We start from the raw sequence: 25,120 nt of genomic DNA, 5'->3' as shown, positions 1-25,120 counted from the left end.
AAGAGATTTTAATTTTGTTTCATTATATTAGAATTATTTTTGTTAATTGTTGTTAGTTTTGGAACGATATTGTTGTTTTTAACATGGTTTTATATGTTGCAAATGATGACAAACTAGACAGGGAAAAGAAAAAAAAAGAAAAAAAAAAAAAAGTGCAGCAAAATCCTGTTGTAGAAACACTGTTTTGAATGCTAAAAGGAGAGTGCTTCAAAATGAGAATGGCTGGACCGATGAAAGTTGAGTTGACGGTTCCAGTTCTCCAATCTCAGTGATTCTAATCACTGTTTCAGACTCTTATTGCAAAAACGTTTGAGGAGGAAAGTGCTCCAGAATGACACATTTTTAGGTCACCATTTTATTCCACATGTTAATTTTTTATTAGAGAATATTGTTAAAAAAAAATATATATATTTATAAGAGAACAAAAGCAAATGAAAACCGGAGAGTAGCACACTGAGAAAAATCAAATGAGTACCTTATATAATTTATAGCATAATGTATGTATACCTTTGACTACAGAAAGGTACATGGACTAATTATTTTATTCAAGTAAACTAAGGCGATTACATTATGTTTGCACATTACATTACGTTTGCACAGCAAGACACAGGACACTCTTGGTAAATCAATACTGTGTGATGCTTTGATAATACATTTCACAAATTGCACAGACAAGTATCTCTACTAGAATGGGAGGCAAAAACTGAATCAGAGATCAAGTTTACCTGCCAAGTACCAAGAGTGTATTGCAAGGCTTCCAAATGACATGATGTTGGCAAGGGAAGATAACCCATGAATCATACCAAACTTCTTATTCATCTTTGCAAGCTTTGGATTTTTCTTTGCAACTTCGACATTTTTTGACCATCCAACTTCCTCTCCAATACTATTCTCTCTCTCCACTTTATGCCTTTGTTTCATCATCTGTATCAGACAAACAAAATGGTTGCTTTATTTATAAACAATAGAAGTGAGCAGCAGCAACTACTGGTAGCTTAACAACATAAAATGTTGTCATGACTTAACCAGAGATATGATTCAAGGTATGTTTGAATTAAAGTTTGAAAACTTCCGTTGGACTAAACCTCGTTTTGCAAACATAAGTTTGGCTAAAAATAAGCTTGCTGTAACATGATTAATGTTAGGGTACTTTATTCTGAAACACATATTTGATAAAATGAAATTTATTTATTTACATGATACTAATCAAAAGTACTTCTAAATGTGTAATAACCGACAATGTTATGAGTATTGTAATATAGTATAACATGCATAGGGCAAAATGGTAAGTGAAATATCCACAACAACCAAGCATTATCCCACTAAGTGGGGTCGGCTACATGAATCAAATTACGCCATAATGTTCTATCTGAAACCATATTTGGATCCAACTAATTAACCTCTAAATTTTTCCTAATAGTTTCTCATAACTTTTTTAGTTCCTCTACCTCTTCTAATCTGACTCTCATCCATCTGATCTACTCTTCGTACTACAACATGTATCGGTCTTCTCTCTACATGCCCAAACCACCTAAGCCAATTTTTTGCCATCTTTTCTACTATAGGTGCTACGCCAACTCTCTCTGTAATGGTTTCATTCCTAATCCTATCTCATCTAGTCTTACCAGTTACCACTCATCCAACGCAACATCCTCATCTCTACTACGCTTACTTGATTTTCATGATGGTTCTTAACTGCCCAACACTCGTACCATACAACATCACCGGTCTGACTGCTGTCCGATAGAATTTGCCTTTCAATTTAAGCGGTACTTTCTTATCGCATGTATAGGCAAAATGGCAAATGAAATGTCCACAATGACAAAGGAAAAAGGCATCAGCCCTACTTTAGTGTTGACCGATTTGAAGCCAAACCAAAAAACAAATCGAACAAAAAGTCAAATTCAGTTTAGTGTGAAAATGAATTTTGCATCTGAATGTTAGTTGTTATTGTTGAAAAAGAAAAGTGCTGATGTTACATCAATGCAAGTTCGAGGGAGAGAAGTGAGAACCAAAGAAGTAAGAATAGGAAATGAGGACAGAAGAGGAAATGCAGAAGCAGAGAGAAGAAATTAAAAACTTATGCATTTCAAAAAATATACCGATGGTTTAGGAAAACATTACTTTTAAACATTGTCTTCATCTAAACTTATGCAATACAAGCAAGCATCTTCATTATTCTGGCAAATACTCAGCTTAATTTTGCATAATATTTCACCATACATATTTGGTAAAGTAATTGAATTATACAAACAAAAATCAAAATGAAAGAATCAAGAAAAGGGATCAAGCTTTAGCGAATGCACAAAGAAGAACGTTTAACTTTTAAGTTCTATTCCAACACAAAAGAAAACATTTAGTGAATGCAGTTCCTTCAAAAACTCAATTCCATCCCTCTAATTACTAACAGGGATCAACACTCAAGGTCAGGCCTTAGTTGATTCGCTTGCAAGAACAATGCAAACATGTTTATAGAATTTTGACATGGCATGACGACAAACAAGTATGTAAATGATTTTATCTTCTGACCAAAAACAGAAAGGCACCACATTGCACCATTGTAGAAACCAAGCATATTCACTAGGGGGGAGGGAGTTGGAACATATAAACTAGAGCGACAAGTGTAAAGGGGTGTTAGAAAAAGCTTATTTGAGCTTACAAGTATTTAAAAATACCTAGTGTTTGAAAAAGCTTATCGATTATAGATATCTCTACAAAGGTCTGTTTGTATTGGCTTTTTGAACGTGCCGACCGGTAGGGATGGCAAAACGGGTCTGATCCATCGGGCCAGCCCGTTTTACCCCCCATTTTAGGCGGGTTGGGCTGAGGTTTTGAGCCCACCCCGTTTAACTCGCTGAAAAGGTAGGTTGTGGCGGGGTGGAGCGGGCTGGCCTGCAGGCTCATTAAAATAGTTTTATTTAATTTTTATTGCACTGATAAATAATAAATGCCTCAATTTTTAAGGTTTTTCCCCTAAAAATAATTCGACAATTCTTTATTAGACAATTGTTTTTCTCTTTATGTGGGATTAAAATGATTATGAGAAAATAAAATTGACTTTTTATAGGTGTAGCATATTATTTTGATAACATTAGTCACAAAAAAAAAAAAAAAGATTTTGAAAGAAAAAAAACGGTAGACGGGCCAGCTCGCTAGTTCGCCTCTTGGCAGGGCGGGGTGTGTGATTGAGCCCACCACCTTAAGTTGGCCTGCCCCGCCCCACCCTGTTTTTGGCGGTCTAATAGCAGGTTGGGTCTAAACGGGGCGGGGCGGCCAGAATTGCCATCCCTGCCAACCGGTGTAAGTACTCATGAGACGGTTTGAGAGAGCTTACGGAAACATCTTGACAGCATGTCTATAAGTTGTTTTAAGCTTATTTCCATAAGATCTCCAGGATATCTTTGACTTGTCTATAACTTATTTTAAGTTTATTTCCGTTAGAAATAACTTATGCATTCTCTAATAAAACTTACACATAGGTGCTTAAGTAAGTTATTCATCCAAACATGGCCTAAGTAGTTTCCAGCTTAAAGTAAGCTTGGCAGAATAGCTTACACATTATACAGAGGTTATACCCGTCTTTTCTCATTATTCTTCTGTTGTTAAAAACAACTTATATATGAACACTACATGACATGTAAGATTAGCACTCTTATTTGATCTATTTAACCAAACTCAACCTAAATTACACAAATATTCAAGTAACAAGTATGATAATAAAACCTAATAAAGACAATGAAAAGCAATTATAAATACCTCAATTGTCATTGGTGTAAAGACGAACAAATTGGTAAGATTGAAAGCAAGAGCGGAGATCAAGAATCCAAGCTGGTATCTTTGACTAGTGGAAGAAGTTTTCCACGGATGAAGATAACCAAAGGAAGCCACAGTGACAGCAATACAAACACCAACCATTGAGAAATAAGCTGGAAACATTTTGCTTTGAAGATTACCAAATTGATGCCTAGGCAAATTCCTAAACAACAGAAAATCAACGTAATTAGTATTAATAAAGGATTAAATTAATGTAATTAGGGGAAGATGATTAATTGATGGATAGAATTGAAGAGTGAATACTTGAACATGATGATACCGCCGATGAAGGTTACCCATAGAGCTGCGCCGAAAGCGATGGAGAAGCCGAGGAGATGAGCGAGTTTGATGTAAGTGGAAAGAGTGGTGGATTTTGATCCGAATGTTTCTGGTGAGAAAATTACTCCGATGGCTAAGAAAACTACCGCGGTTGTTATTAGAGTGGCTCTACCCATTGATAACGGTGGTGGTTGAATGGGGTGAAGAAGAAGCAAAGTGAGATGCTTTTGTTTGTTTGTTTGTTTGTTTACTCTTTCAATGTACCAAACCAGATTTCAGCGCTCGTTGGTTTGGATTGACTAAATGATGTTCGGTTTCTAGAACATTACATTTCACACCTAATACAGCCACCCCATATTAATTACGGGTGTTAAAAAAAAACTGAAAAACCAGACCGAACCGAACTGCGCTGATCAAAACCAAACCTGTTATGTTGGTTTACAGACTGTTATTAATTCAAACACAGCCCATGATGTTGGTTCACAAACCCGTTTTTATTTTATATGCAAATTAGTGAGATTAAAAAATAAGAATAAGATGTTTTCTTACATATTTATCTTATAATACATTGCCTTTTCTTATTATTTAATAGGAGTAGTAAGTAAATTAACTATGAAGCTCGTCAAGTTATTGAGAAAATTTTATGGACATTAATTTTAATATATCATATTAGTAATAGATAAATAGGGTTCACCTTGTAGTAATAAAAAAAAAACATATATATATAATTCTCTCTTCACTCTTTTCTCTCTTTCTCTTCTTCAACTATATTTTTGTTCTTGTTTTGAGATGGTATACAATTCTTTTTAATTTATATTTTCTTTTACAAGTTCTTACTTTATAATTAATATGTAAATAAATATTGATTTTTGCATTGATGATTATATAATATACTATTAAAACTCCATCAATTAGAATCAATGTTTTATAGATTATAATCAATTCCATAAATTTATTTAGAAATGACAAGAGTTTTTTGAAAAATTTATGTGAACCAAGGCTTTTCCGGTATTATGATTAAATATTAAATAAATTTGGGCATTACTAGAAAAAATCTAGTGGATTTCCTCAAGCAATTCAGACTCAAAAGCCACTTTTCCAATTGATATTTTAATATTCAAATTACAATGAAAACGGGAAAATACAATGTATCCTAGGCTGCATGTGAAGAAAATATACAGTACAGTGGTGTATTAAACTAGAGCAGCAGCTTGTAACATACTATCTTGATATAAAAATACAATAACATCAAGAAGTTATCTTCCTTTTCGTAGACTAATAATTTCAGGGACCGAGTATGAGGAGCTTCACAAAGGCTTAATGACAGATAAGTAATAATCTTACTGTTATATAAACAATCTAAATGCATTGGGAACATATAATTTTCCCAAATACTCAATATTTCATTTCTCATCCTACAATCACTCCATATCATAAACCATCTAACGGAGCATCACCATATTACAATAATATCAATCGTCTGTGATAAGAAAATGTTCTACTGCTGCTAACCATACTGTTGGTTGCGATTCCCATGACCAGCAGCCGATCCACCATATGGAGGACCACCTTGAGGATAATTTGGAGTTCCAACTCCAAAGCCACCTCCACCACGCGGACCACCACCAGTTCCTGCAGGCATCCACTAGACCCATAAGGTGCCCCCCGCCCTTGAGGAGGATATGGTCCACTGCCGTAACCAGCACCCCCTCCTTGACCTCCACGATTTGGATGATTGTATTCCTCACTAAGGTTCCCACCAGGAGGATACCATCCTGGACCACCAGAGGGACCTCGAGGCTTCCCATAATGATGGCTATGTCCTGCAGCAACTGCTGGTTGAGAGCCATGAATAGGGTGGGTAGAACCTTGCCGCATTTGACCATGTTGTCCACCCTATTGAATCGGGGGAGACGAGTATCCTGCAGTGGATGCTGCATTTTAAGACGCTTGACATTTTCTTCATTTTGTCGTTGCCGCTGACGCTTTTTCTTGGTCTGAAACTCATGTGATGAATCGTACTTGGGTAAACTAAGGAAAACATGAGGGTGGTAATGAGTTGAAGAAGCAAAGTAGAAATGGAAACAATAATCTTAGGAGATGAAGGATATAATGGGCATTATATCATGAAGATCACATAAAGTAAATTTCTATTTTGAAAATGAAAAACTAAGTGCATGGGAGGTCCATACCTCTTGGGATCACTTGTTAATGGATCAATCCAGAAGTACTCAGCATCAAGTGGGCCTTTTGCAGGAATTCTCTATTAATAAATCAAATTTATCAAAATGACAGAAATTAAATGAAGAAATCAAGAAGTTAGTTGTTCATCATAAAAGCATGCTGGGTATTAAAGCCATCGGGTACACCTAAAAACAACACAACCATCCATTCGTATGTGTCACCAACATTATGTTATCAACTATTTATCAAATTTTGATCACATTACAAAAGTCACTCAACCAAACTAGATGTTTAGTATTTTATCATAAACTCAAAAAGCAAGTTGGCAACAAGGTGCATAAAATTAGTGAAGAACAATGGTAGACAAACTACCAATAAACATGATCAAATTAAAGAGGTTAAATAATTTAAGATAGATTGTAGTATCATGTACCCATACCACCTAAAATAACAAAGTATACATTTATCTTGCAATTAATATATAGGACCCACAGTTGATGAAGTGATATACCTGAGCTGGATCAAGTGTGAGCATCTTCTCCAACAACTCCAATGCATGGCGATCAAAACTAGAATTCAAGTCAAGAGAGAGAAGCTATTCAGATTAATCAACTAAAAGATAATGAAAGATAGTACAACATTTTATTACTTTTCTTTTATTCATTTAAATAAATGCATATATGAATAATCAGGGCCGAACCTTGGGGTGTGCAAAGAGCTCAATGGAACTGGGCCTCCCCAAGGTATGGGCCTCAAAAACAAAATTATAGCCCAGTAGTACTACTAAGTACTACCCCAGTAAAAAAAACAAATTTCCTTATTCTTTCTCTCTGATACCATGCGTTCCATCACCATCACTCCATCAGATTTTCCTTTTCTTCTTCCCCGATTTGATTTTCTTTTCCTCTTCTGTTGTCTTGTTTTAAGCCTATTAGAATTGGGTCCTCTTGCTTTTGGTGTTAGGTGGGTGTTTTTTTGGGAGGGTGGTTTGAGGTTCCTCATGTATACAGTAGTGATTATCACCTTTGGGTGTATTGCATATATACAGCACCTTGTATTTATCTTTTTAAAAAATTTAAATAGAACATTGTTCTTTTAAAAAAAAAATACGTTTTTATTTTATTACGAGTCTCTTTTCACTTACGGAGCCGAGCCTCCGGATTCGTAGGAACGGCCCTGTGAATAATGATGCTCGTAATCTGATACTTACTGTCTAAAATCTTCCCTCGCCTTTTCATCGGTCTTGTTGGCTTAAACTGATTGTAACATGGAGTCTTGGCAACTCCAGGCCAGTTCACCTCATCCGGTCCTCCACACAGGTCAAAAATCTTGTTTAATTGCTCTGGCTACAATAGTTACAAAGAAAACAAGCACTACCATCAAATTGTATTAAAGACAATTACCATACTCATACACTGCAAGAATCAAATAGAATTGAAAACTACGTCAGAGAACCAAAAAAAAATGTCATGTAAGATAGAAGGACTCTGATGAGAATTAGAGAAGAAAAGGAAAGAAAACCCTTAGTATAAGTTTGACCAAATATCGTAAATTAAGAAAACAGATTAAGAGTAAAACATTATGAATTTTCAAGAAAAAGATGAAAGTTATCCTATTGAGCCCGGGACCCAAGACAAAAGACCGGACTCCACTTGCAAAATTCGTCCCTACGTCCACCATTCCCACAATCCCCGTCTTAATAAGCACCCCATGTCAAGAATTTCTCTCCCCACGCCACCTCTTGCATAACTACCAACTGCACTACCTCAACACATCTCCCTTCTCTTCCTAGAATTAACTTTGAAAATACATGAAGAAAAAGCTGAACAATATTGCCAAATCCTTCCCTGCCTGCACCTTTCCCTCTTAACCACCTGCCTTATCGGAAATCTGAACCCCCACCTCTTCAACAAGACTCAAATGTAGTCAGTAGCAATAGTGTAGCTGCCAATCCTCAAAACGTTATAGTAGTGTAGCGGTATGGGTGCTACATTGAAGTGTAGGAAAACAATACAAGCAGTACACATATGAAAGTCTAAAACATAGAAGAATGGCCACAAGTGGTTTTCAACATATAAGTAATCACGAGACATGTGGTTTTTGAATACATACGCTTCCCAAGTACACGTTAATACCCTACCTCCCACAACAAAAAAAGCAAATCAAAGTAGAACTATAAAACCATTATAATCTTCTCGCTTAAATGTCAACTGAATCAAATCAGACATATATTGTGTTCCAAAGAAAACCACATCACACGTACACAAACAAAGTAACAATAAACAGAACTACAAAAATTGAAGCACAAATTATTGTTATTCAATAAAATAACCTATGTGAATCAAGATAGCATTTTTAGAATTAGTAAAAGTTACGCACCTATAAGTGCCTTCGCCGATTTGCTCCAACTTCTCAGAGCAATCGACGCTACAAGATCCACGCGAAGGTGATTCAATGATGTTCAGTTGCCCTGGGGCTGCCATTGTCATTACGACCCACAAACCCTAAAATCCAAACCGAGTGAGTGAGTGGGGATGATCGAACTGTGCCCGAGAGATATTGATTGATAATGGGTTTTCACTTTGATGTGGGTTAGGTTAGGTTTGAATAACCTTCAATTCGATCTAGACAGCTAGAGTACCAAATTATTAAAGTCACCGAGGTAAAGTATTTTTATCATTGAAACTATCACTGTGAACAATGCTCTTACCCTTACCCAAATCCGTTCAGGAATTATCTGTAGGATTAGAGTCTGGTGTTTCAGTTAGGGGCCTAGCTGTTGCAGAATCGTCATCTCCGTTTTCTGAAGCTGAGCTAGCAGCATCATCCATCTCCTTCCCTGGACATTCAATTTGGAGACACTCAGCAATTTCACTATCATAATCATGACTCCTACTTGAAGGTGTTAAGTCTTCTTTCTTGACAACATTAAACACAATTCCATTATGGATTCTCTCAGGCTGCAAAAGATCACCTTCAGTTACCATTATGCTAGATCCATTCATGACAACCTTGTTGCCATTTTCTCTCTGATCGGGTTCTGAGTTCTCGGAGCATCTATCCGGTGTTGTTAATCTGGGACTGTGATACTGGGAATCACGAGGGCTAAAATTAGTTCCCATTCCTCTGTTTAGTTCAGTATCAACTTCTAAGTTTTGGACAAAGTCGGTGAACATATCTGCCGAAGCAGTTCTCATCAAAGGACCACCAGATCTGGTCCAGGTATTCAATTCAGCACTTTCGGATTCACTGTCACTTACATCATGCATGCTGCGGTGGTGCTTGGAATTTTTACCCGTGGCTCCACTGGAACTACTAACCCCGTGATGAAATGAAGCAGCAGTGTCTGCAAGAAAGTCTTCAAGAGATCCTGTAGAATTCTCTCGCGCAATGACATTCCATGATGGAATTCTTTTTGAAGCACTAAATTTGACAGTACTAGAAAGACCATGAGAAGCAGAAGCAGCTCTCTCGGCACTTCTTTTGAGTCTTCTCATATGATTGAGAATTGCAACACACTCATCAAGAGCAAGCTCAATTCCACAATTTGCTTTAATGGCTGAAAGCTTCTCCCAAGTGCATCTTCTCCCTTGGTTAGCTGCCTTCTGAAGCTCCACATAAGAAGGGTTCTGGATAATTTTTGAGTACTGATACAGGATGCAGGCAAAATACATAAGTTAACCATTATTTCAGTGAACCGTCCATAATAAATGATACATCAAAAAATTCCTTAATCTTTTCCAAAATGTAAGGGACTCTTTGGTTTGAGAGTGTGTTTTCTGTTTTAATCTCTCATTTTCACTTGTAATTGGAAGTCTGCCCATTGATTTCAACTTTATTACCTGCTTTCAAAGATTTGTGCAGGCACCGTGAACAAGAAAACCAAAAAAGTTGTGTTCACTATTTTTTATAAAAATCTTTGAAGAACTGGAAACTAAATGAAAACAGAGGGCAAGTTTGAAATTAATAGTGATAACAAGAAACATTTTCTCAAACCAAACAAGATATAAAAAAAGTTCATAATTTTTAAAAGATTATAGTAACATTTAAAATGACCAACACTTTTTCTTAAAATTAATATCCAGTTGAAGTTATTTCTTTTAAAGGAGAGCTAGCAACGCACTTTCTCACACAGTCTTTTTGATTGGTTGAAATTCACATAGTTGCCACCAAATCAAGTGGGTCCCGTATAAATTTGAGGGGACCCATGTGAATTTTAACCAATCAAAGAGAGAGTTGGAAAGTGTGTGTTAAAGAGCGTGTTGCTAGCATTATTCTTTCTTTTATCTTCGAATAAATATCTTGTTTGTTTAATTGTTCTTAAGCCACTATACCTGAGCAAGAGTAGCAGGCATAACAACTGTCACATCACCTTCCCAGTCCTGAGCAAACAGCTTGGCAAGTCCACCTAATGGAAAACCAAGTTCCAGTATTTGATTACATCGATGTTTAACCTCCATCTCTACCAGATGAGCCAGCTACAACATCAAAACCTATGTGTTATTATAGTTGCATATTTAAAATACTACAGCAGCAGCATACTGCAGAACCAATGGCTACCATGCATGATACCACTATTTTTCAAAATAGTGTTGAGAGGGAAAACGTATATAAAAGTTGATCATAAAGGTTTGAACTTGAGAATTTTATATGCGCATTTAATATCTATTCTAGATTCGAAGTCATGTGGGTAAGTTTAGGAACAAATGGTAACATATTCCTGAAAAACATTTACCAGTTTACCACTATTTCAACTGATAGCTTCTGCTTAAGGTAAGATTTTATCTCCATTCTTTAGTTTTAATCAGGGCAATGACACTAAAAAACTAAAAAACTAATGAGCGACTCACTTATTGGATTTAAGCACCAACAAAGATAGGTTAATCAACAGTACCAAAGGCAATGCAACAGTCTGTTATTCGCCCAAATTATGTTGGCATCTATGAAGCACGGATACGGACACCGGACACGACATGGATATTGACACGCTGACACTATTAATAATTTTAGAAAATTATATAATTTAGTGTAATTATATGTGTCGGTGTCGGACACAACACGTGCTCGACATTGGGACACGCTTAATCCAAAGAGTGTCCATGCTTCGTAGGTTGGCATAAATTTCCCTAAAAATTAGGAAAGTGGAATAGTAGATGCAATAACTCCATGGGGATTCATACTTCACCCAGTAAAAAAATAAACACAGTACATCGTCGTTAATGCTTCATAGCTTCGCAAGTAACCATAAAAACCCACCCAAATCAGATTTGGAAGTAAACCAAAGATCTAAAAGCACAAGCAGATATATGAAAATGAAAAATTGAAAATAAAAGCTAACTATCTAGGTATGTAGTTCATCCAACAGTGAGGAACCATTTTACACATCAACTTAGGGGACCAAATGCTTTTGGTAAGGAACGGACAATCTGACTTAATGGGAAAAGTAGAAGCGAAAAAATCATATAAGAAACAAATCTATACGATGACAGTAATCAAGCATATCCATATGTATGTATTATGCTCCTTTCATAGACGTCCAAGTCGGAGAACGTACCTTGGCAGCAAAATTACCTCCATAAGCTCGTACAAATTCTTTTAATCTCAATAATGGCGCAATATGAGGATTGGCCTGACTAACAATAAAATGATTGACATTGAACAATTCTTTCAACTGCATCATAGGTAGATCGATCTCCAAGCTACCATCCCTCCAACGCCGCACTTGTGAGGAACCCTCTTCAGGACCCAAATTAAATGGAGGATGGTAAGGAACAATCTCTCCACTTCTATCCTTTGCCATCAATTCCTGAGCCTCAAAAAGACCAGGAAAGGCACAAGAAGCTGTGACTGCACTCCATATAACAACATGGGGTGAAGTCAAGTAGTTAAGACATCTAGGCGGTTCATGCTTCCTTGGGGAGCAAACTGTAATCCCAAGAACTCGACCTGTCATGTCGTAAGCTTCTTGAAATGTAAGATTGCTCGTTAGATGCCTCAACATAATCTGCAACTGTCTGATCTCATGAACTGCACCAAATGTTGTAACCCTCTTGACAATCGTAAAAATCCCACCCATTTGATCAAAAAACTGTAACGAGTGCAACGAATCTTCAAAAAAGCTTTGAAGCTCAGGCCAAGACCTAGTAGCAACAATAGAGCACATAATGGATCCTACACTCGAACCAGAAATTATCCTCGGCATAAGTTTATGTTCCACCAAGGTTTTAACTACACCGACATGAAAAGCTCCAAGAGAAGCACCACCACTCAACAACAAAGCCGTCCTCCCAAACGCGTGTCTAGTTTCATGCATGAAAGCAAGCTTTTCTTCCAAAGAAAGCTCCTCGGAATCAGAATGACAAACCATTCTCAACTGCATCGCCACCTCATCAATATACTCCTTAATCTGTCTCGGCACATGAAGCCTACCTTTATGAAGCTGAGGGTTACACATATTACCTAAATTTCTAACAAGATCAGCTCTCATACAAAAGATAATATCTCTAAGAGACCCCTCTTGTCTACGATGTCGTAACTCTTGAACCTTATTCCTAACCAATTCTACATCGTAAAAATCGGATTCATTCATCGTCTTCAATGTCGTCTCTTTATCAAGCATCTTAGCTGCATGAGCCCACTCCTCATAAGTCAAAGCTGATCTCATCATATTTCTCCAAAATTTTCTCCTGTATGCTAATTCAGCTCTTACTTTAACATTACTGTAACGTTTTAACAAGAAAGCGAGAATGGTGATGATGGCTAATATCCCTTGAGGGTTTTTTGGATGCAAGGATGATATAATGGGTCCCCAGAATTTTCTAAATCTATGAAACGAATCGAATAAAGTTAAGAATAATTGATACCTTAAATGTGAAATGGATTTGCAGAAAAGGACTCTGAATGCAATTGTTCGGGCAAGAATTCCTGAAGGACCGATTGGAAAAAGATCAACAGTGGCTTCATTACTTATACGATCCATCCCTAATATATCCGATCTTGGATGAGGAATGGATTTGGATATGAGAAAAAGGATGAAATGAAATGTTTGATATAGATAGATGATAAAAGATTGCCGCTACGCCACGGAATGAAGGAGAGAAAAACAAGGAGTTTCAATGAAGGAAGAAAGAGATGAAAAATAATGAGGTATGGGAAACATTGGGATTTGGGAGCTTGCGATAAAGTGGTCGTTGTCATGACGTAGAACTAACTCAAAGGAAAAACTGCTTCGTGTCGTGCCTTCTATTGGATTTCACATTCAATTTTGACGTTGTTAGTGTTTTGTTTTTATCTCTCTTCTATTATAATTGATTAGAGCATGAACAAAGTTGACAGTTCATAATTTGAGTGTGAGAGAGAAAGTTGTCCAAAAATTATTGCAAAATAATTGTACAAATATAATTTCTCTATTGATTATTGATGTTAGAATTGATTTTGATTGAAAGTAGTGAAATTAAACATTGAACAACTCGATAATACTTGGGTAACATTGGGGTTGATGACATCGGTCAACCACAATATTACAAGTATAAAAAAAATGAAAATATATTATGAAAGAGATAGAAGAAAGACATTTGTAATATTGTTGTTGGTCAATATCACAATGTCACCCAAATGCTACTCGAATAATCTCACTTCTAGAATTATCCTAAAATGCTAGTAAAAGTGAAGTTAAACATATTTTCCTTGAAGTGGAACCAAAAATAAACTAAAAGCGAAATGACATTCAAGTGAATTTTTTTTTGTTGGTTGCAGGGGTTAAAATTTGAACCTTACATATATTATAAATTGTCTCTGTCAACTGAGCTAAGTTCACCATGACACATTTAAGTGAAATTTATTTATATAAAACTAAATTGATTGGATTTAGAGATGTTTATGGTTTATAAACTGGATAATTCCAATTTTAAAAAATGGTTTTGTTCTTGAGAATCACTTTAGTCAAAACCGAATAATTTTTTAAACCAGTTTTAATTCAATTTAAAATTGATTTCTAATTTTAAATTGATTTGGTTTAATTGAACAGGTTCTCGAAAATGACCAAATTATTTTTGAACCAGTTTTCAGTGCATTTGTTAAAACCTATTTTTAGTAAATTAAAAATAAAAAGGATTTAAAACTAGACTAGATATGTATTTTTTTAAGAAAAAAAATATATTGTTAGATCAAATTTGAAACATTGTAAACAATACGTTGTTTTCAACCTTTAACTTGATTTTAATGTTGAAAAAAAATTGATTGTTTCACAAAAAATATAACAACCAAACCAACCCAAACTCCACTGGTTTGATTTTCATTTTAAAAGTCAATTGAACCAAACCTGACCACATGCTTTTGTATCTTGCAATTTGAATGACTTTTAACCTCAAAATTAAACCAAACCGCACCGCAAACACTTCTAAATGTATTAATCCCTTTGCACACTCGTACTCCATGAGTGTGAGTGAAGTTCTATTCATTTAAGAGTATCTTTAATTTATCTTTTTATAAAAAGAAATACACAAAAAAAATTGGAACAAATTATAAATTAATCAATAGCAGTGTGACCCATCTAATGGTAAAACCTAATATCTACTTTTGTATATATCTCTAAACGACACCCTCATTTCTTTTGATAAATAGAAAAAAAATCTTGACCCACTTCATGGAGGCTTGCCCTCCTTGCACATAGAGGGGTCGAGATCCTCTTTATTTAACAAAGAGAATCCTAACTTCATTTAGAGGTATGCATCTCTATGAAAAGAAAATTGCTCTTCTCCCTTTTAAAATTGACCTTTATCTTAATTTAGCGTGATTTAACTCACGCTCGACATTTTTCAGCGTGAGTTAACTCACGCTGACACTTTTAAGACCGAATCCAACTTCAAAAAATGATTGATCCAATTTTAAAAAGGTGAGCGTGGGTTAACTCATACTAAAAAATGCTGAACGGGAATTAACTTTCACTGAATTAAAAGAATGAACAATTTTAAAAGGAAGAAGAACAATTTTCCTATAAAAAATCGTTCTAGAAGGTTCAGCCCAACTGGAATTAGCACAGGCCCAAGCCCATACACCTTGAGATTTCATGATCCCGCCACTAAACGAAAATCAAAAGAACGAATGGGATAAACATTCCCTCGCATTTTTTTAGCCGAAAAATAATAAAATAAAAAACAAAAATATAAATAAATTAAAACCCTTCCCTTCACCGCTAAAAGCCAAAAACTGTACTCTACTGTTACCATTTCAATTCAAGTCTTCTCGAGGAAGTTTGTTACAGAAATCCACAATCTCGATTTCATTTTTCTTCTCAAATGCTTGAAACGAGTCACTCTTCGCGAGTCTTTCGCGGTGTTCATTTCGCTCTCTTCGGCTTCGATCATCTCACAGAAAACAAGGTTTTTCCCCTTTTTTTTTTTATTATATATTTTTTAAAAAAATTTAATTTTCGATCTGGAAGGTTCTTTTTCTTTTGATTTGATGAATTTTCTACTTTATTGTTGTGTAGATTCGATTCAAGCTTGTTAATGGCGGTGGAGTTGATGCGGGGAAGAACACTGGAAATTGCACGCATGTTATTGTTGATAAAATTGCTTATGTCAGTTCGAAACCCTATTTTTTTCTTTCTTTTCGTTTGTTTATTCTCTCTAATTTTGACATGAAATGAGTGAATTCTGTGTTGTTATTGTAGGACGATCCGGTGTGTGTTGCTGCGAGAGAGGATGGAAAGACGTTGGTGACTGCATTGTGGGTTGAACATAGTGCTGATATTGGAATGCCTGTTGATGCTACCTCGGTTTGTTTCTTCTTTCCTTCTTTCCGTTCATGTTTTGGTAGAATTGAAACACATTTTGGTTCACTTCAAGAATTTAGTTATGGTATATCATTGTTAGCAAGTAAAATTTTGAAATAGAAAATGTTTGCGCAAAGTAAACTTGGCTTTATAATGCATGGATTCCTTTTGCCATTTTCATTTGTATTAATGAGAAATGTTAATTAATTGTTTTATACTTCCTCCATTTCAAAACGTTTAAGGTTTTTACACACATATTAAGAAATGCAATGATTAAAAGAAAGAGAATTGTTATTTTTCTAAATTATCCATTTTAATTATTGATTGAAGGGTAGAACTGGAAAGAAAAATTTATTATTGCATTGAAAACTTAAAATGACAGTCATTTTGAAACAGGAGGAAGTATAAAACGGTGAATATTTTACCGAGACATTGTAGCATAAGTTGCCCATATACGTGTCTTGGTTCTATTTATAAGCTAATAAGGAGATTGATGTGATGCAACACATAGAATTTCAATTGAGAGTAACTATAGGGCTACTCATTGATAGTGAATTATGGACTTTAAAATGAGAAGTGTATTCTCTTCATTCATGCAGTCACGTAGTGGTATCCTACGATGTGTCAAAATGCAGGCCTCCTGATTTTGATCATAAACATTAATTTAACATTCTCTAAAAAATACTCTTTAAAAAAATTTGATAGATTTCCAATTTTTCCCTATATTCCCCCCGCGCCCCCTCCCCTCCCCTTCCCTCCAAACTCCCAAACAAAGCCTAAATGGATTTATTAGAGGCTTGGTTTGAGAATGACATTGTTTGGTTCTTATGCTAATTAGATGGATAAGTCTGGTTAGTTGTCAGTACCTAGTGCTACCATACTTCTGTGAACTTTTTACATTTCACATAAAAGAGTTAAAAATGATTGAAGTTGCTTACACTTGAAAATGAACTTATGTATCAAAACGCGAGGAATAATATAAATTAATTTTATTTCCTTCATATTTTGTGTTGAGAATTTTCTTGAACTTCTACAAGTCATTTTGAGAACAAGTAGCAGATTTTATGCATGTGTGTATTTGACTTTGTAGGAAGAGTTGCTGAAAATGTTGCTTGAGTTAATCATGTTTTTCATTTACCAGGTTATGTACAGACCGCTTAAAAAATTGGATGGAATTCCGGGTGCAAAAGATTTGGTTGTCTGCTTGACTGGCTATCTACGCCAGGATCGGGATGACATTATGGTGAGCATCTGTCTTACTTTATCATATTGATTTTGTCCAGGAGCTTATATGCATTGTTATGTAACCGTACTTGATCTCACCATATTTTCCCTCTTCAGACAATGGTTGGCCTGATGGGTGCACAGTTTTCTAAACCATTGGTGGCAAACAAGGTTACTCATCTTATATGCTACAAATTTGAAGGTTTGTTTCATCTATGTTATTGGTATATGTAATTGAGAGCACACTATACTGCTTTTCTAAAATTCGTTGCTTTTCGTTATAGATTATTAATGGAGTAAACCATCCATTTCATCTCTAAATTTACACATTCTCTCCTACTTCGTCCCATTAGTAAATGAAAATAATAAATTGTTCCTTATGTTTATAAGTAGTCCAAACGTTTTGTCACATTTATATTGTTTGTTCTTGCTCCGATATATTGACAAAATTCACTAAACTATAGGGACTATCAGAACAGAGGTGACAAAACGTCGGGCACTATTAGGATGAACATGAAAAATGTTGGTGACTATGTTAGGTTACTAGGTAATTTCTCAGTCAGTAAGGTGATTTATTCGCCATTGAAGTTTTATTGATCACAGAAAAACAAAATACACAAGGGAGCACTATCTTCCCTCACATTGGAATTTTCAGTTTACTCTAAAAGAAATCAAAAGCCAACTAAACTGATTTTCCTCCTTTTATTTATAAGGATGAAAAACAGAACTACTTAACAGGAAACAACCAACTAACCTAAACAAATTACACTAACAGCTATCACCAAATTACAAAATTATCACTTACTAGAATCTCCCCCTTCCTAAATAAACCTTTCAGATCTTCTTTGAAGGGAGAGGTTCCTCAACATTAGTCTCAAGCCTAACAGACTACTCATCACTTTCACTAACTTGAGAGACAAAGTAAGAGAGGTGTAATTTCAGGGAAGAATTGGTAGTTTACTCAATATTGATGTCTAAGAATATCATTTCATTCTTTTCCTTTTAAATTGTTTTTTGAAAGTTGACTTTTAATTTCGAAACGTTTTCAATTTTTGGTATATAGGGGAGAAGTACGAGCTTGCCAAGAGATTGGCCACAATAAAGCTAGTTAATCATCGTTGGCTGGAAGATTGGTATGTATGCCTTTATTCTTGTTTGACAAGGAGTTGTGGGGTTTACCATGAAATCTCATGTATTTAAGCTTACAAGTGGCCGCTGGTTCAAATTATGACATTTTTCTTTGTTTTCCTAATTTATTGCTGTTAATTTCTTCAGCTTGAAGGATTGGGTGCTTCTTCCTGAAGACAAATATAACAAGAGGTTAGACATTGTGCCATATTATAAATAGAATATCACTGTCATTTAAAATGTTTTTATGATAGAACATTATGGTGTAATTTGATCCATGTAGCCGACCCCCTTAGTGGTGTAAGACTCGATTGTTGTTGTTGTTAAAAATATGTTTTTAACACGTTGTAGCAGGCAATGCAATTTGTTGCATTTCACCTGTAACGTTCAGAGGTTGAATGAGGGGAATATTTTTATCTGCTTGCATATTAATAATCATGGACACTCCTGTATTTTGAGACTGACAGTCTGTTTCGTGTTTTTAAATGAACTTGAACGATATGTTAGCTTAATTGAGTGGAATACAAGATGACATTTGCTTTGAACAACATCATAATATCAAGATGCATCACACATAATGCAACTTGTGCTTGTCCACTCTCGTAATATTAAGGATTCCAACTTTCCAAGGTGTTCTCAATTCATTTGTTTGCATGTTCGTTGCTAAGAAAAAAGATGGGGGGAATTTATAAAGATGCACTTTAAACTGATTGATTTTAAGGGCATCTGGATGAATTACTGTAAAAGCTTACAATATGAAATTGATAATACAGATTATATTCTTATTTAAAAGCTTTAAGATGAGATGCAATCACTCATTTTTTCCTAAGATCTGATAATCATTTACATGTTTATTTCCGTCAGCTTTTCCATGTTATCCATTTCAACTATTTACTCAAACTCTAATTCATTCTCAAACAGTGGTTTTGAACTGGAGATGATGGCGGAAGAGGCTAAGGATTCTGAGGATGAGGCTGAAGATTCCAAGCTGGGGCAATCAGGGGGAAGGACTATTAGCAAAAGTCCCCTTGGTTCAAAATTTGGCACAACTGCGACTCATGGATTGTCAAAACCTTTAAGAGAGGAGGCATCAAATGCCATCCCAAATTCTACTGGTCCACAGGTTTTTCCAAATGCCAATAAGGGTAAAGACTCTTCGATTACTACAGGAAATAAGAACAATTCTGGTCAAGATGTAGACTTGAATAATATTGGCGACCTGAAGGTAAGCTGTCAGGTTCCTGATGTTTCTTTGCATTCTACATCATGTCAGCTACCTGAATCATATGTTAGGACCATTGAGTCTAAGAATGCTGATTTTCCAAAGGCACCTGGCTTCCAGGGTCAAGATCAAGATATTACTGGAAATATAAATTCATCTGGTCTGCGGCCTAATCTGCATGGTGACAATTTGGAGACCAAGATAAGTTACACAAGATCAACTTCTACAAGTGCTGATGGACTTGCCCATTCAGATGAAAAGCTTGGTGCTACGAGTTATTCTAGAAAGAACCAAAAAGAGTTTACCTTTTCCAGGGTAGTAGATCAATATGAAGGCAGAGAAGGCAACAGTCTTGAAACCCCTTCCACCAAGGTAGAAAAGACAAGTGAGGGAATCAAATCTGCATGTGTTGAAGGTTCTGGGAATGAAACCGGTGTTATTCAAGAGGTTTATCGAAATAATTCATTGCCTCAAAAGAGGACAAATGAAGCTGCTTCTTCTACCAAATTAAAATCAAGAAAGATCACTAGTAATGCAAAATTGTCTATTGAAAAAACACCACTAACAAATGGTAAATCTCAAGGATTGAAAGTGCCATCTGTGGTTGATGAGCCACCTGTGTCTGATGGCTTTCTTTCTGTTGACAAAGATGGTATAAATAACTTGAATACCTGCTTGATTTCTAAATCTGCAGCTTCTGCCTCCAACTCAGTGGCATTTGATAAGCCTATCTCAGGAAACGCAGAATCTGCTCAACTTGATAATGCTTATCAGAATTCAGCACAAAAGACTGTTCAGAGCTTAAATAAGTCTAAAATTGGTGGTGAGCCCGATGTAACAGGTTTTGGAAAGGGGCACGGTGATAACGAAGAAGAGCAACTTAATGTCACAACACATCTTGAGTGTTCATCACCTGGAAAAAATTCAAAGAATGAAGGATTTCCAGGTCTTGATAATTTGGATTTAAGCAACGAAGAAAGCAATAAGCTGATCAGAAAGTCACCCCGCAAGAAGTCAGCTGCCAAGAGAACTTTGGGTTCTAGACCCAGAAAAGGTGTTACTGCTAAACTGAAAAGTTCAGTTTGCTTGAATAAAACTACACAGCAAGACGAAGGTGTAAGTTCTTCCGGCAGAAGCAAAGAAATAGCAACTTCTGGTGCTAAGGAGCGTCAGGCATCACCCCAAATCCTTGATGTTAACAAATTGATGGAGCAAAAACCGGTTAATGGATATGCAGAAGGTGCTGGTGGCAGAACTGATTTTTTGGATGACGAAACAGAGGCTCCTGATGACAAATGTGAATCTGAGTTGGGAATGGCTCCTAATGAGGAATTGGTTCACCTTTCAAAAAAAGTAGACACCTCAACGGAAGAGAAGTTAGAAGCAGTTAACCATGATAAAAAATGTGAAGAACCATTGCCTCCTAAAAAAGTCACAAATGAAACTAAAAAACAGAACCTACCTTCAGAGTTAGACTCAACCTCAAAGTTAAAAGTAAAGCATCAAGCGATAAAACGTCCTGCAAGTAAAACCAAGAAGACCACAGTTGCAAAGAGATTAGCAAAATCGGAAAAGGCAGTATTTGGGGAGAAGATTCCGAATGAGACAAGGGATGAGGCAGAGATAAAAATCCTGAAAGAAATGTCATTGTCTGTGCCTTCTGATATAAGTGAGAACTCAAATGCACCAAAAAATAAGCCAGAGAATTTTATTGAAGAGGAAAAGGAGAATAGACCAAATGATGGAGAGCACGGTTTAGAGGAGAGAAGAAATGTTCGAACAACTAAATCTAGTGTTAAGCCAGCAAATATCAAGTCTAAGGAAATGAAACATGCTCCATCTACATCAGAGTTTAATGCAAGAGTAAAACCTGAAACCACATGTTTTATTTTAAGTGGGCATCGCCTACAGAGAAAGGAGTTTCAACAGGTAATCAAGCGTTTGAAAGGAAGAGTTTGCCGTGATTCTCATCAGTGGTCATATCAGGCAACACACTTCATAGCCCCAGATCCTTTAAGGAGGACTGAGAAATTTTTTGCCGCTACTGCATCAGGAAGGTAAGGAAATGCAGGCATGTTAAAAAATTAAGTCCGTAATTCTGTATAGTGCGTTCAAACATTGACGCATGCATATAAATTGTCTAACTAATCTCTGGTGGAATGCAGGTGGATTCTGAAAACTGATTTCTTAAGTGCCAGTAGCCAGGCAGGGAAATTATTGCCAGAGGAGCCTTATGAGTGGCACAAAAATGGTCTCAGTGAGGATGGTGCCATCAATATGGAGGCTCCAAGAAAGTGGCGGCTGTTGAAAGAAAGAACAGGTCACGGTGCCTTCTATGGGATGCGCATTGTTGTATATGGTGACTGTTTTGCTCCACCTTTGGTATGTTTTTCTTTGAAATTTATTTTGTATGTATGTTCTTTTCACCTTCATTTGGGAATGGATGGGTATAGATGAGTTTGACTTATGTTTCTTATCCAACTTCATTGTTTCACAGGATACTCTTAAGCGTGCAGTCAAAGCTGGAGATGGAACAATATTAGCAACATCTCCTCCTTATACTCGCTTCCTTGATACTGGGGTCGACTATGCCATAGTTAGCCCTGGCATGCCACGCGTTGATCTGTGGGTCCAAGAGTTCTTAAAACATGAGATACCTTGCGTTGTAGCGGACTACTTGGTTGAGTATGTCTGCAAGCCCGGGTTCTCCCTTGAGAGACATGTACTGTACGGCACTAATGCTTTGGCAGATAGGTCATTTGCAAAACTTCAAAGTAAGGCAGAAGAAATTATTGAGGAAGTTATTCCTCATGAGGAGTGTGATAATGACGATGATGATGTAGCTTGCCAAGTATGTGGATCCCGGGAAAGAGGAGATGTCATGCTGATTTGTGGTGATGAAAGTGGTTCTGTTGGCTGTGGAGTGGGTACTCATATCGACTGCTGTGATCCTCCGCTGGCCGCTGTTCCCGAGGAGGATTGGTTTTGCCCTAAATGCAGTAGCACCCAAACATGCTCAAAAAAAGCCAATAAAAGGAAAAAGGGTGCACTGTCTTCATCCAAGGCAAAGTGAGTCTGTCCCTTTTGAATCTGTCAACGTGTATCTGATTTTTATCAACCGTTAGTCCTTGCTCATTTTGTGTTTCACTCTTGCTGTTCTTAGATAGCTTTCACAATAATTATGTATAAATTGTGATTTACGTGGTTGGGCAACCCTTCATGGATTTTAGGTCTTTTGCCAAATATCAAAGTAAGGCAGAAGAGATTGTCGAGGAGGTCATTCCTCATGTGGGTTGCAATGAAGATGATGTAGCTTGCCAAGTATGTGAATTGCGGGAAAGAGGAGATGTGATGCTGATTTGTGGTGATGAAACTGGTTCCGTTGGCTGTGGAGTGGCTACCCATTTCGATTGCTGTGATCCTCCGCTGACGGCTATTCCCGAAGAGGATTGGTTATGCCCAAAATGCATTAGAACCCAAAAATGCTCAAAAAAAGTCAATAAAAGGAAAAAGGGTGCATTGTCTTCATCAAAGGCCAAGTGAATCTGTCCCTTTTGAGTCTGTCAACGTGTATCTGATTTTTATGTATCGCTAGCCCCTGGTCATTGTTTGTTTTACTCATGCTGATCTTAGATAGCTGTCACAATAATTATGTAAAAATCTTTAGACGAACAAACTAATGTTGATGTGCATGTTTGGCCAACACTTGATGGATTCAGCGATGAATAGCATATTAATTTGTGAAACTCTGAAAAATAGGATCTACCATCCATTTCATGAAAATGTACACAGTAAAGTTTACTGTACACATTTGATGAACATCGGTGAACACTAGTTTTTATAATGCTAACAATTATATAAGTTTATGGTGCCCACAATTATACAAGTTTATGTTACATATTTTAAAATGTGCATCATAAGTTTGTTTAGGGTGAATGTGAATATTTTAGAAAAGTTTTCATTGTAAATTTATAGTTCACAATATGCATGTTCACGGTACGCCTATTTTTTGAGAGATACGGTACACCGTTAAAATGTGGGAAAGTATATTTATGTGATTCTTATCAATCCCATTCCTTATGCGCCCTCTAACACCTTCGTTTTACCATTTTGTTCAAATTCTATAATTTGGAGTGTATTTTGCTATTTCGGATTATAGAATCTGAAATCTATTAAAACACAATTTGTTTGCCATTGAATCACATTCTACCTTAATAAGTAACATAACTTAATCACAATTATTTTAACAACATAATTAAACATAAAGAAGATCATGTATGAGTCAAACAAACTCTTTCATCTAATTTATTCATGCACCCCTTGATTTCTTCATATGTCTCGGGGGGAATCAAACTTGCCAGAATAGCATAGCATGGACATATCACACCAAAGTAGTGTTTAACTTGACCGGTTTCTTCAAACTATATTGACTAAAATGAAAATATAATTCTATTTTGTTGTTGCTCTGGAGCTTCATCTAGGTGAACCGAACACGTTCATCTGAGTTGATTGACAAACGTCGATACTGAATATTGACCATCCTTCTCGTGTTGCTGTGTTTGAGACAACCATTAATTTCCTCTAGCTGATCCTTCAAGTCAAATAATGTAACTTCAACACTGATTACAAACATATTGGATTTTCTCATGTTGTAGTAAACTACAACTAGGTTAGTGTTCATTTCTGCCGCATAAGCGTTCATTGTTACGTGGTTTGGAGTGAAAATGAACCAAACAAAAATTTAAGAAAGTTTATGTGCATTGTAGACCATAAAAACTGTCAGTTCATTGTAGACCACATAAAATCATGTCTTTGACTTGTTCGGATTAACAAATTTGAATTGTATCGAATCCCCAATCCATACCCCAATCAATGCACTCTTTATCTAGACTACTTTCAAAATATTAGTTTTGCTTTGCATTTATAATATTGAAAAAGTGACAAATAGTTAATAAGAATATTTTTTTTTGTTACATAATAATAAGAATAATTTGATAGAATAGTTTTTTTTTTATTCATGACATTTATTAATTTAAATTTAAATGACATTATTTTCAAACGGGAGGAATATCTAATTTTAAAAAAAAAAATCTAAACCTAAAAATTTACAATGAAATTTGATTCTTTAATCTCAGAAGTCGGAACGAATTTGCGAAACTACACACTCCATTATTTTACCTTTTTTGTGTGCCTCTTGCACACATTCCGTTACATCATGAGGTAAATAATGAATTATTAAAATAGATAATGTGAAAAGAATTTGTCAGATATTCAAACAAATTACACATTATGCAGTTTTGACTAGAGCCATCCCTTTGAATTTGATAGAAGACCCTACATATATAATCCATGATTGTTTGGACAGAGATGAAAGCATATGCTAGCAGCACATTGCGCAACTGGCATGATTGTATATGTCCACGACTTCCTCTTTTCAATGTTCCCTTCCTTCAAACAGCTTGTGCCATTATATTAGTATCTTTCCTTAACAATAC

General features: G+C 35.9%; 4 protein-coding genes across 17 annotated transcripts; 1 reads left to right on the top strand and 3 right to left on the bottom strand.

The window, feature by feature from the left end:
* Positions 1-454: 454 nt before the first annotated feature.
* Positions 455-4,432, bottom strand: LOC11412276 (transmembrane protein 205). The gene is made up of 3 exons (XM_003591379.4): positions 4,078-4,432; positions 3,757-3,976; positions 455-924 (listed from the first exon to the last, which is right to left on the bottom strand). Exons 1-3 carry the CDS (start codon positions 4,266-4,268, stop codon positions 709-711), a joined length of 627 nt encoding a protein of 208 aa, XP_003591427.1. The 5' UTR covers positions 4,269-4,432; the 3' UTR covers positions 455-708.
* Positions 4,433-5,168: 736 nt separating this feature from the next.
* LOC11412275 (triacylglycerol lipase SDP1) lies at positions 5,169-13,515 on the bottom strand. 13 transcript variants are annotated; one of them, XM_024783557.1, is made up of 9 exons: positions 11,831-13,255; positions 10,611-10,754; positions 9,251-9,923; positions 8,987-9,115; positions 8,656-8,780; positions 7,487-7,622; positions 6,788-6,845; positions 6,285-6,355; positions 5,169-6,123 (listed from the first exon to the last, which is right to left on the bottom strand). In XM_024783557.1, exons 1-4 carry the CDS (start codon positions 13,253-13,255, stop codon positions 9,003-9,005), a joined length of 2,355 nt encoding a protein of 784 aa, XP_024639325.1. In that variant the 3' UTR covers positions 5,169-6,123; positions 6,285-6,355; positions 6,788-6,845; positions 7,487-7,622; positions 8,656-8,780; positions 8,987-9,002. The 13 variants fall into 13 exon arrangements, with proteins under 13 accessions (XP_024639325.1, XP_024639330.1, XP_039685749.1 ...); XM_024783562.1 differs by having other exon boundaries at positions 8,993-9,115; XM_039829815.1 differs by having other exon boundaries at positions 8,656-9,923; positions 11,831-12,969; positions 13,140-13,515.
* LOC11414890 (cyclin-dependent kinase C-2) lies at positions 5,600-8,759 on the bottom strand. Its single transcript, XM_024775076.1, has 7 exons — positions 8,656-8,759; positions 8,540-8,564; positions 7,431-7,622; positions 6,788-6,871; positions 6,285-6,355; positions 5,864-6,123; positions 5,600-5,724 (listed from the first exon to the last, which is right to left on the bottom strand). Exons 1-7 carry the CDS (start codon positions 8,757-8,759, stop codon positions 5,600-5,602), a joined length of 861 nt encoding a protein of 286 aa, XP_024630844.1.
* A 1,943-nt stretch (positions 13,516-15,458) lies between the features above and the next one.
* On the top strand, positions 15,459-23,503 carry LOC11412949 (BRCT domain-containing protein At4g02110). Of its 2 annotated transcripts, XM_024783533.2 has the most exons (12): positions 15,459-15,656; positions 15,767-15,856; positions 15,950-16,054; positions 17,193-17,294; positions 17,393-17,477; positions 18,339-18,408; positions 18,551-18,595; positions 19,325-19,628; positions 19,746-21,682; positions 21,791-22,007; positions 22,123-22,694; positions 22,856-23,503. In XM_024783533.2, the coding sequence occupies exons 1-12, from the start codon at positions 15,573-15,575 to the stop codon at positions 23,166-23,168; spliced, it is 3,924 nt and encodes a 1,307-aa protein (XP_024639301.1). In that variant the 5' UTR covers positions 15,459-15,572; the 3' UTR covers positions 23,169-23,503. The 2 variants fall into 2 exon arrangements, with proteins under 2 accessions (XP_024639301.1, XP_003591424.1); XM_003591376.4 differs by having other exon boundaries at positions 19,325-21,682.
* Positions 23,504-25,120: the final 1,617 nt, after the last annotated feature.

This window comes from Medicago truncatula, chromosome 1, assembly GCF_003473485.1.
Source record: "Medicago truncatula cultivar Jemalong A17 chromosome 1, MtrunA17r5.0-ANR, whole genome shotgun sequence".
Taxonomy (NCBI): Eukaryota; Viridiplantae; Streptophyta; class Magnoliopsida; order Fabales; family Fabaceae; genus Medicago; species Medicago truncatula.
The sequence above is the reverse complement of the archived record's forward strand: the minus strand, read 5'-3'. Positions and strand labels throughout refer to the sequence as shown.

What these genes read in the sequence shown, in the direction of transcription:
- LOC11412276 (XM_003591379.4), bottom strand. Translation starts at nt 4,268, where the DNA reads ATGGGTAGAGCCACTCTAATAACAACCGCGGTAGTTTTCTTAGCCATC. An exon ending in GGCGGTATCATCATGTTCAA is followed by an intron (nt 3,977 to 4,077) that starts GTATTCACTCTT and finishes TCTGTTGTTTAG; the next exon opens with GAATTTGCCTAGGCATCAAT. An exon ending in TTACACCAATGACAATTGAG is followed by an intron (nt 925 to 3,756) that starts GTATTTATAATT and finishes TGTCTGATACAG; the next exon opens with ATGATGAAACAAAGGCATAA.
- LOC11414890 (XM_024775076.1), bottom strand. Translation starts at nt 8,759, where the DNA reads ATGGCAGCCCCAGGGCAACTGAACATCATTGAATCACCTTCGCGTGGA. An exon ending in ATCGGCGAAGGCACTTATAG is followed by an intron (nt 8,565 to 8,655) that starts GTGCGTAACTTT and finishes CAATTTTTGTAG; the next exon opens with TTCTGTTTATTGTTACTTTG. An exon ending in CCCTCTGGTGGTCCAGGATG is followed by an intron (nt 5,725 to 5,863) that starts GTATCCTCCTGG and finishes GGATGCCTGCAG; the next exon opens with GAACTGGTGGTGGTCCGCGT.
- LOC11412275 (XM_024783538.2), bottom strand. Translation starts at nt 13,255, where the DNA reads ATGGATCGTATAAGTAATGAAGCCACTGTTGATCTTTTTCCAATCGGT. An exon ending in GAGGTAATTTTGCTGCCAAG is followed by an intron (nt 10,755 to 11,830) that starts GTACGTTCTCCG and finishes TTGATGTTGTAG; the next exon opens with CTGGCTCATCTGGTAGAGAT. An exon ending in TGCCTGCTACTCTTGCTCAG is followed by an intron (nt 9,924 to 10,610) that starts GTATAGTGGCTT and finishes ATCCTGTATCAG; the next exon opens with TACTCAAAAATTATCCAGAA.
- LOC11412949 (XM_003591376.4), top strand. Translation starts at nt 15,573, where the DNA reads ATGCTTGAAACGAGTCACTCTTCGCGAGTCTTTCGCGGTGTTCATTTC. An exon ending in TTGTTGATAAAATTGCTTAT is followed by an intron (nt 15,857 to 15,949) that starts GTCAGTTCGAAA and finishes TTGTTATTGTAG; the next exon opens with GACGATCCGGTGTGTGTTGC. An exon ending in TGCCTGTTGATGCTACCTCG is followed by an intron (nt 16,055 to 17,192) that starts GTTTGTTTCTTC and finishes TTCATTTACCAG; the next exon opens with GTTATGTACAGACCGCTTAA.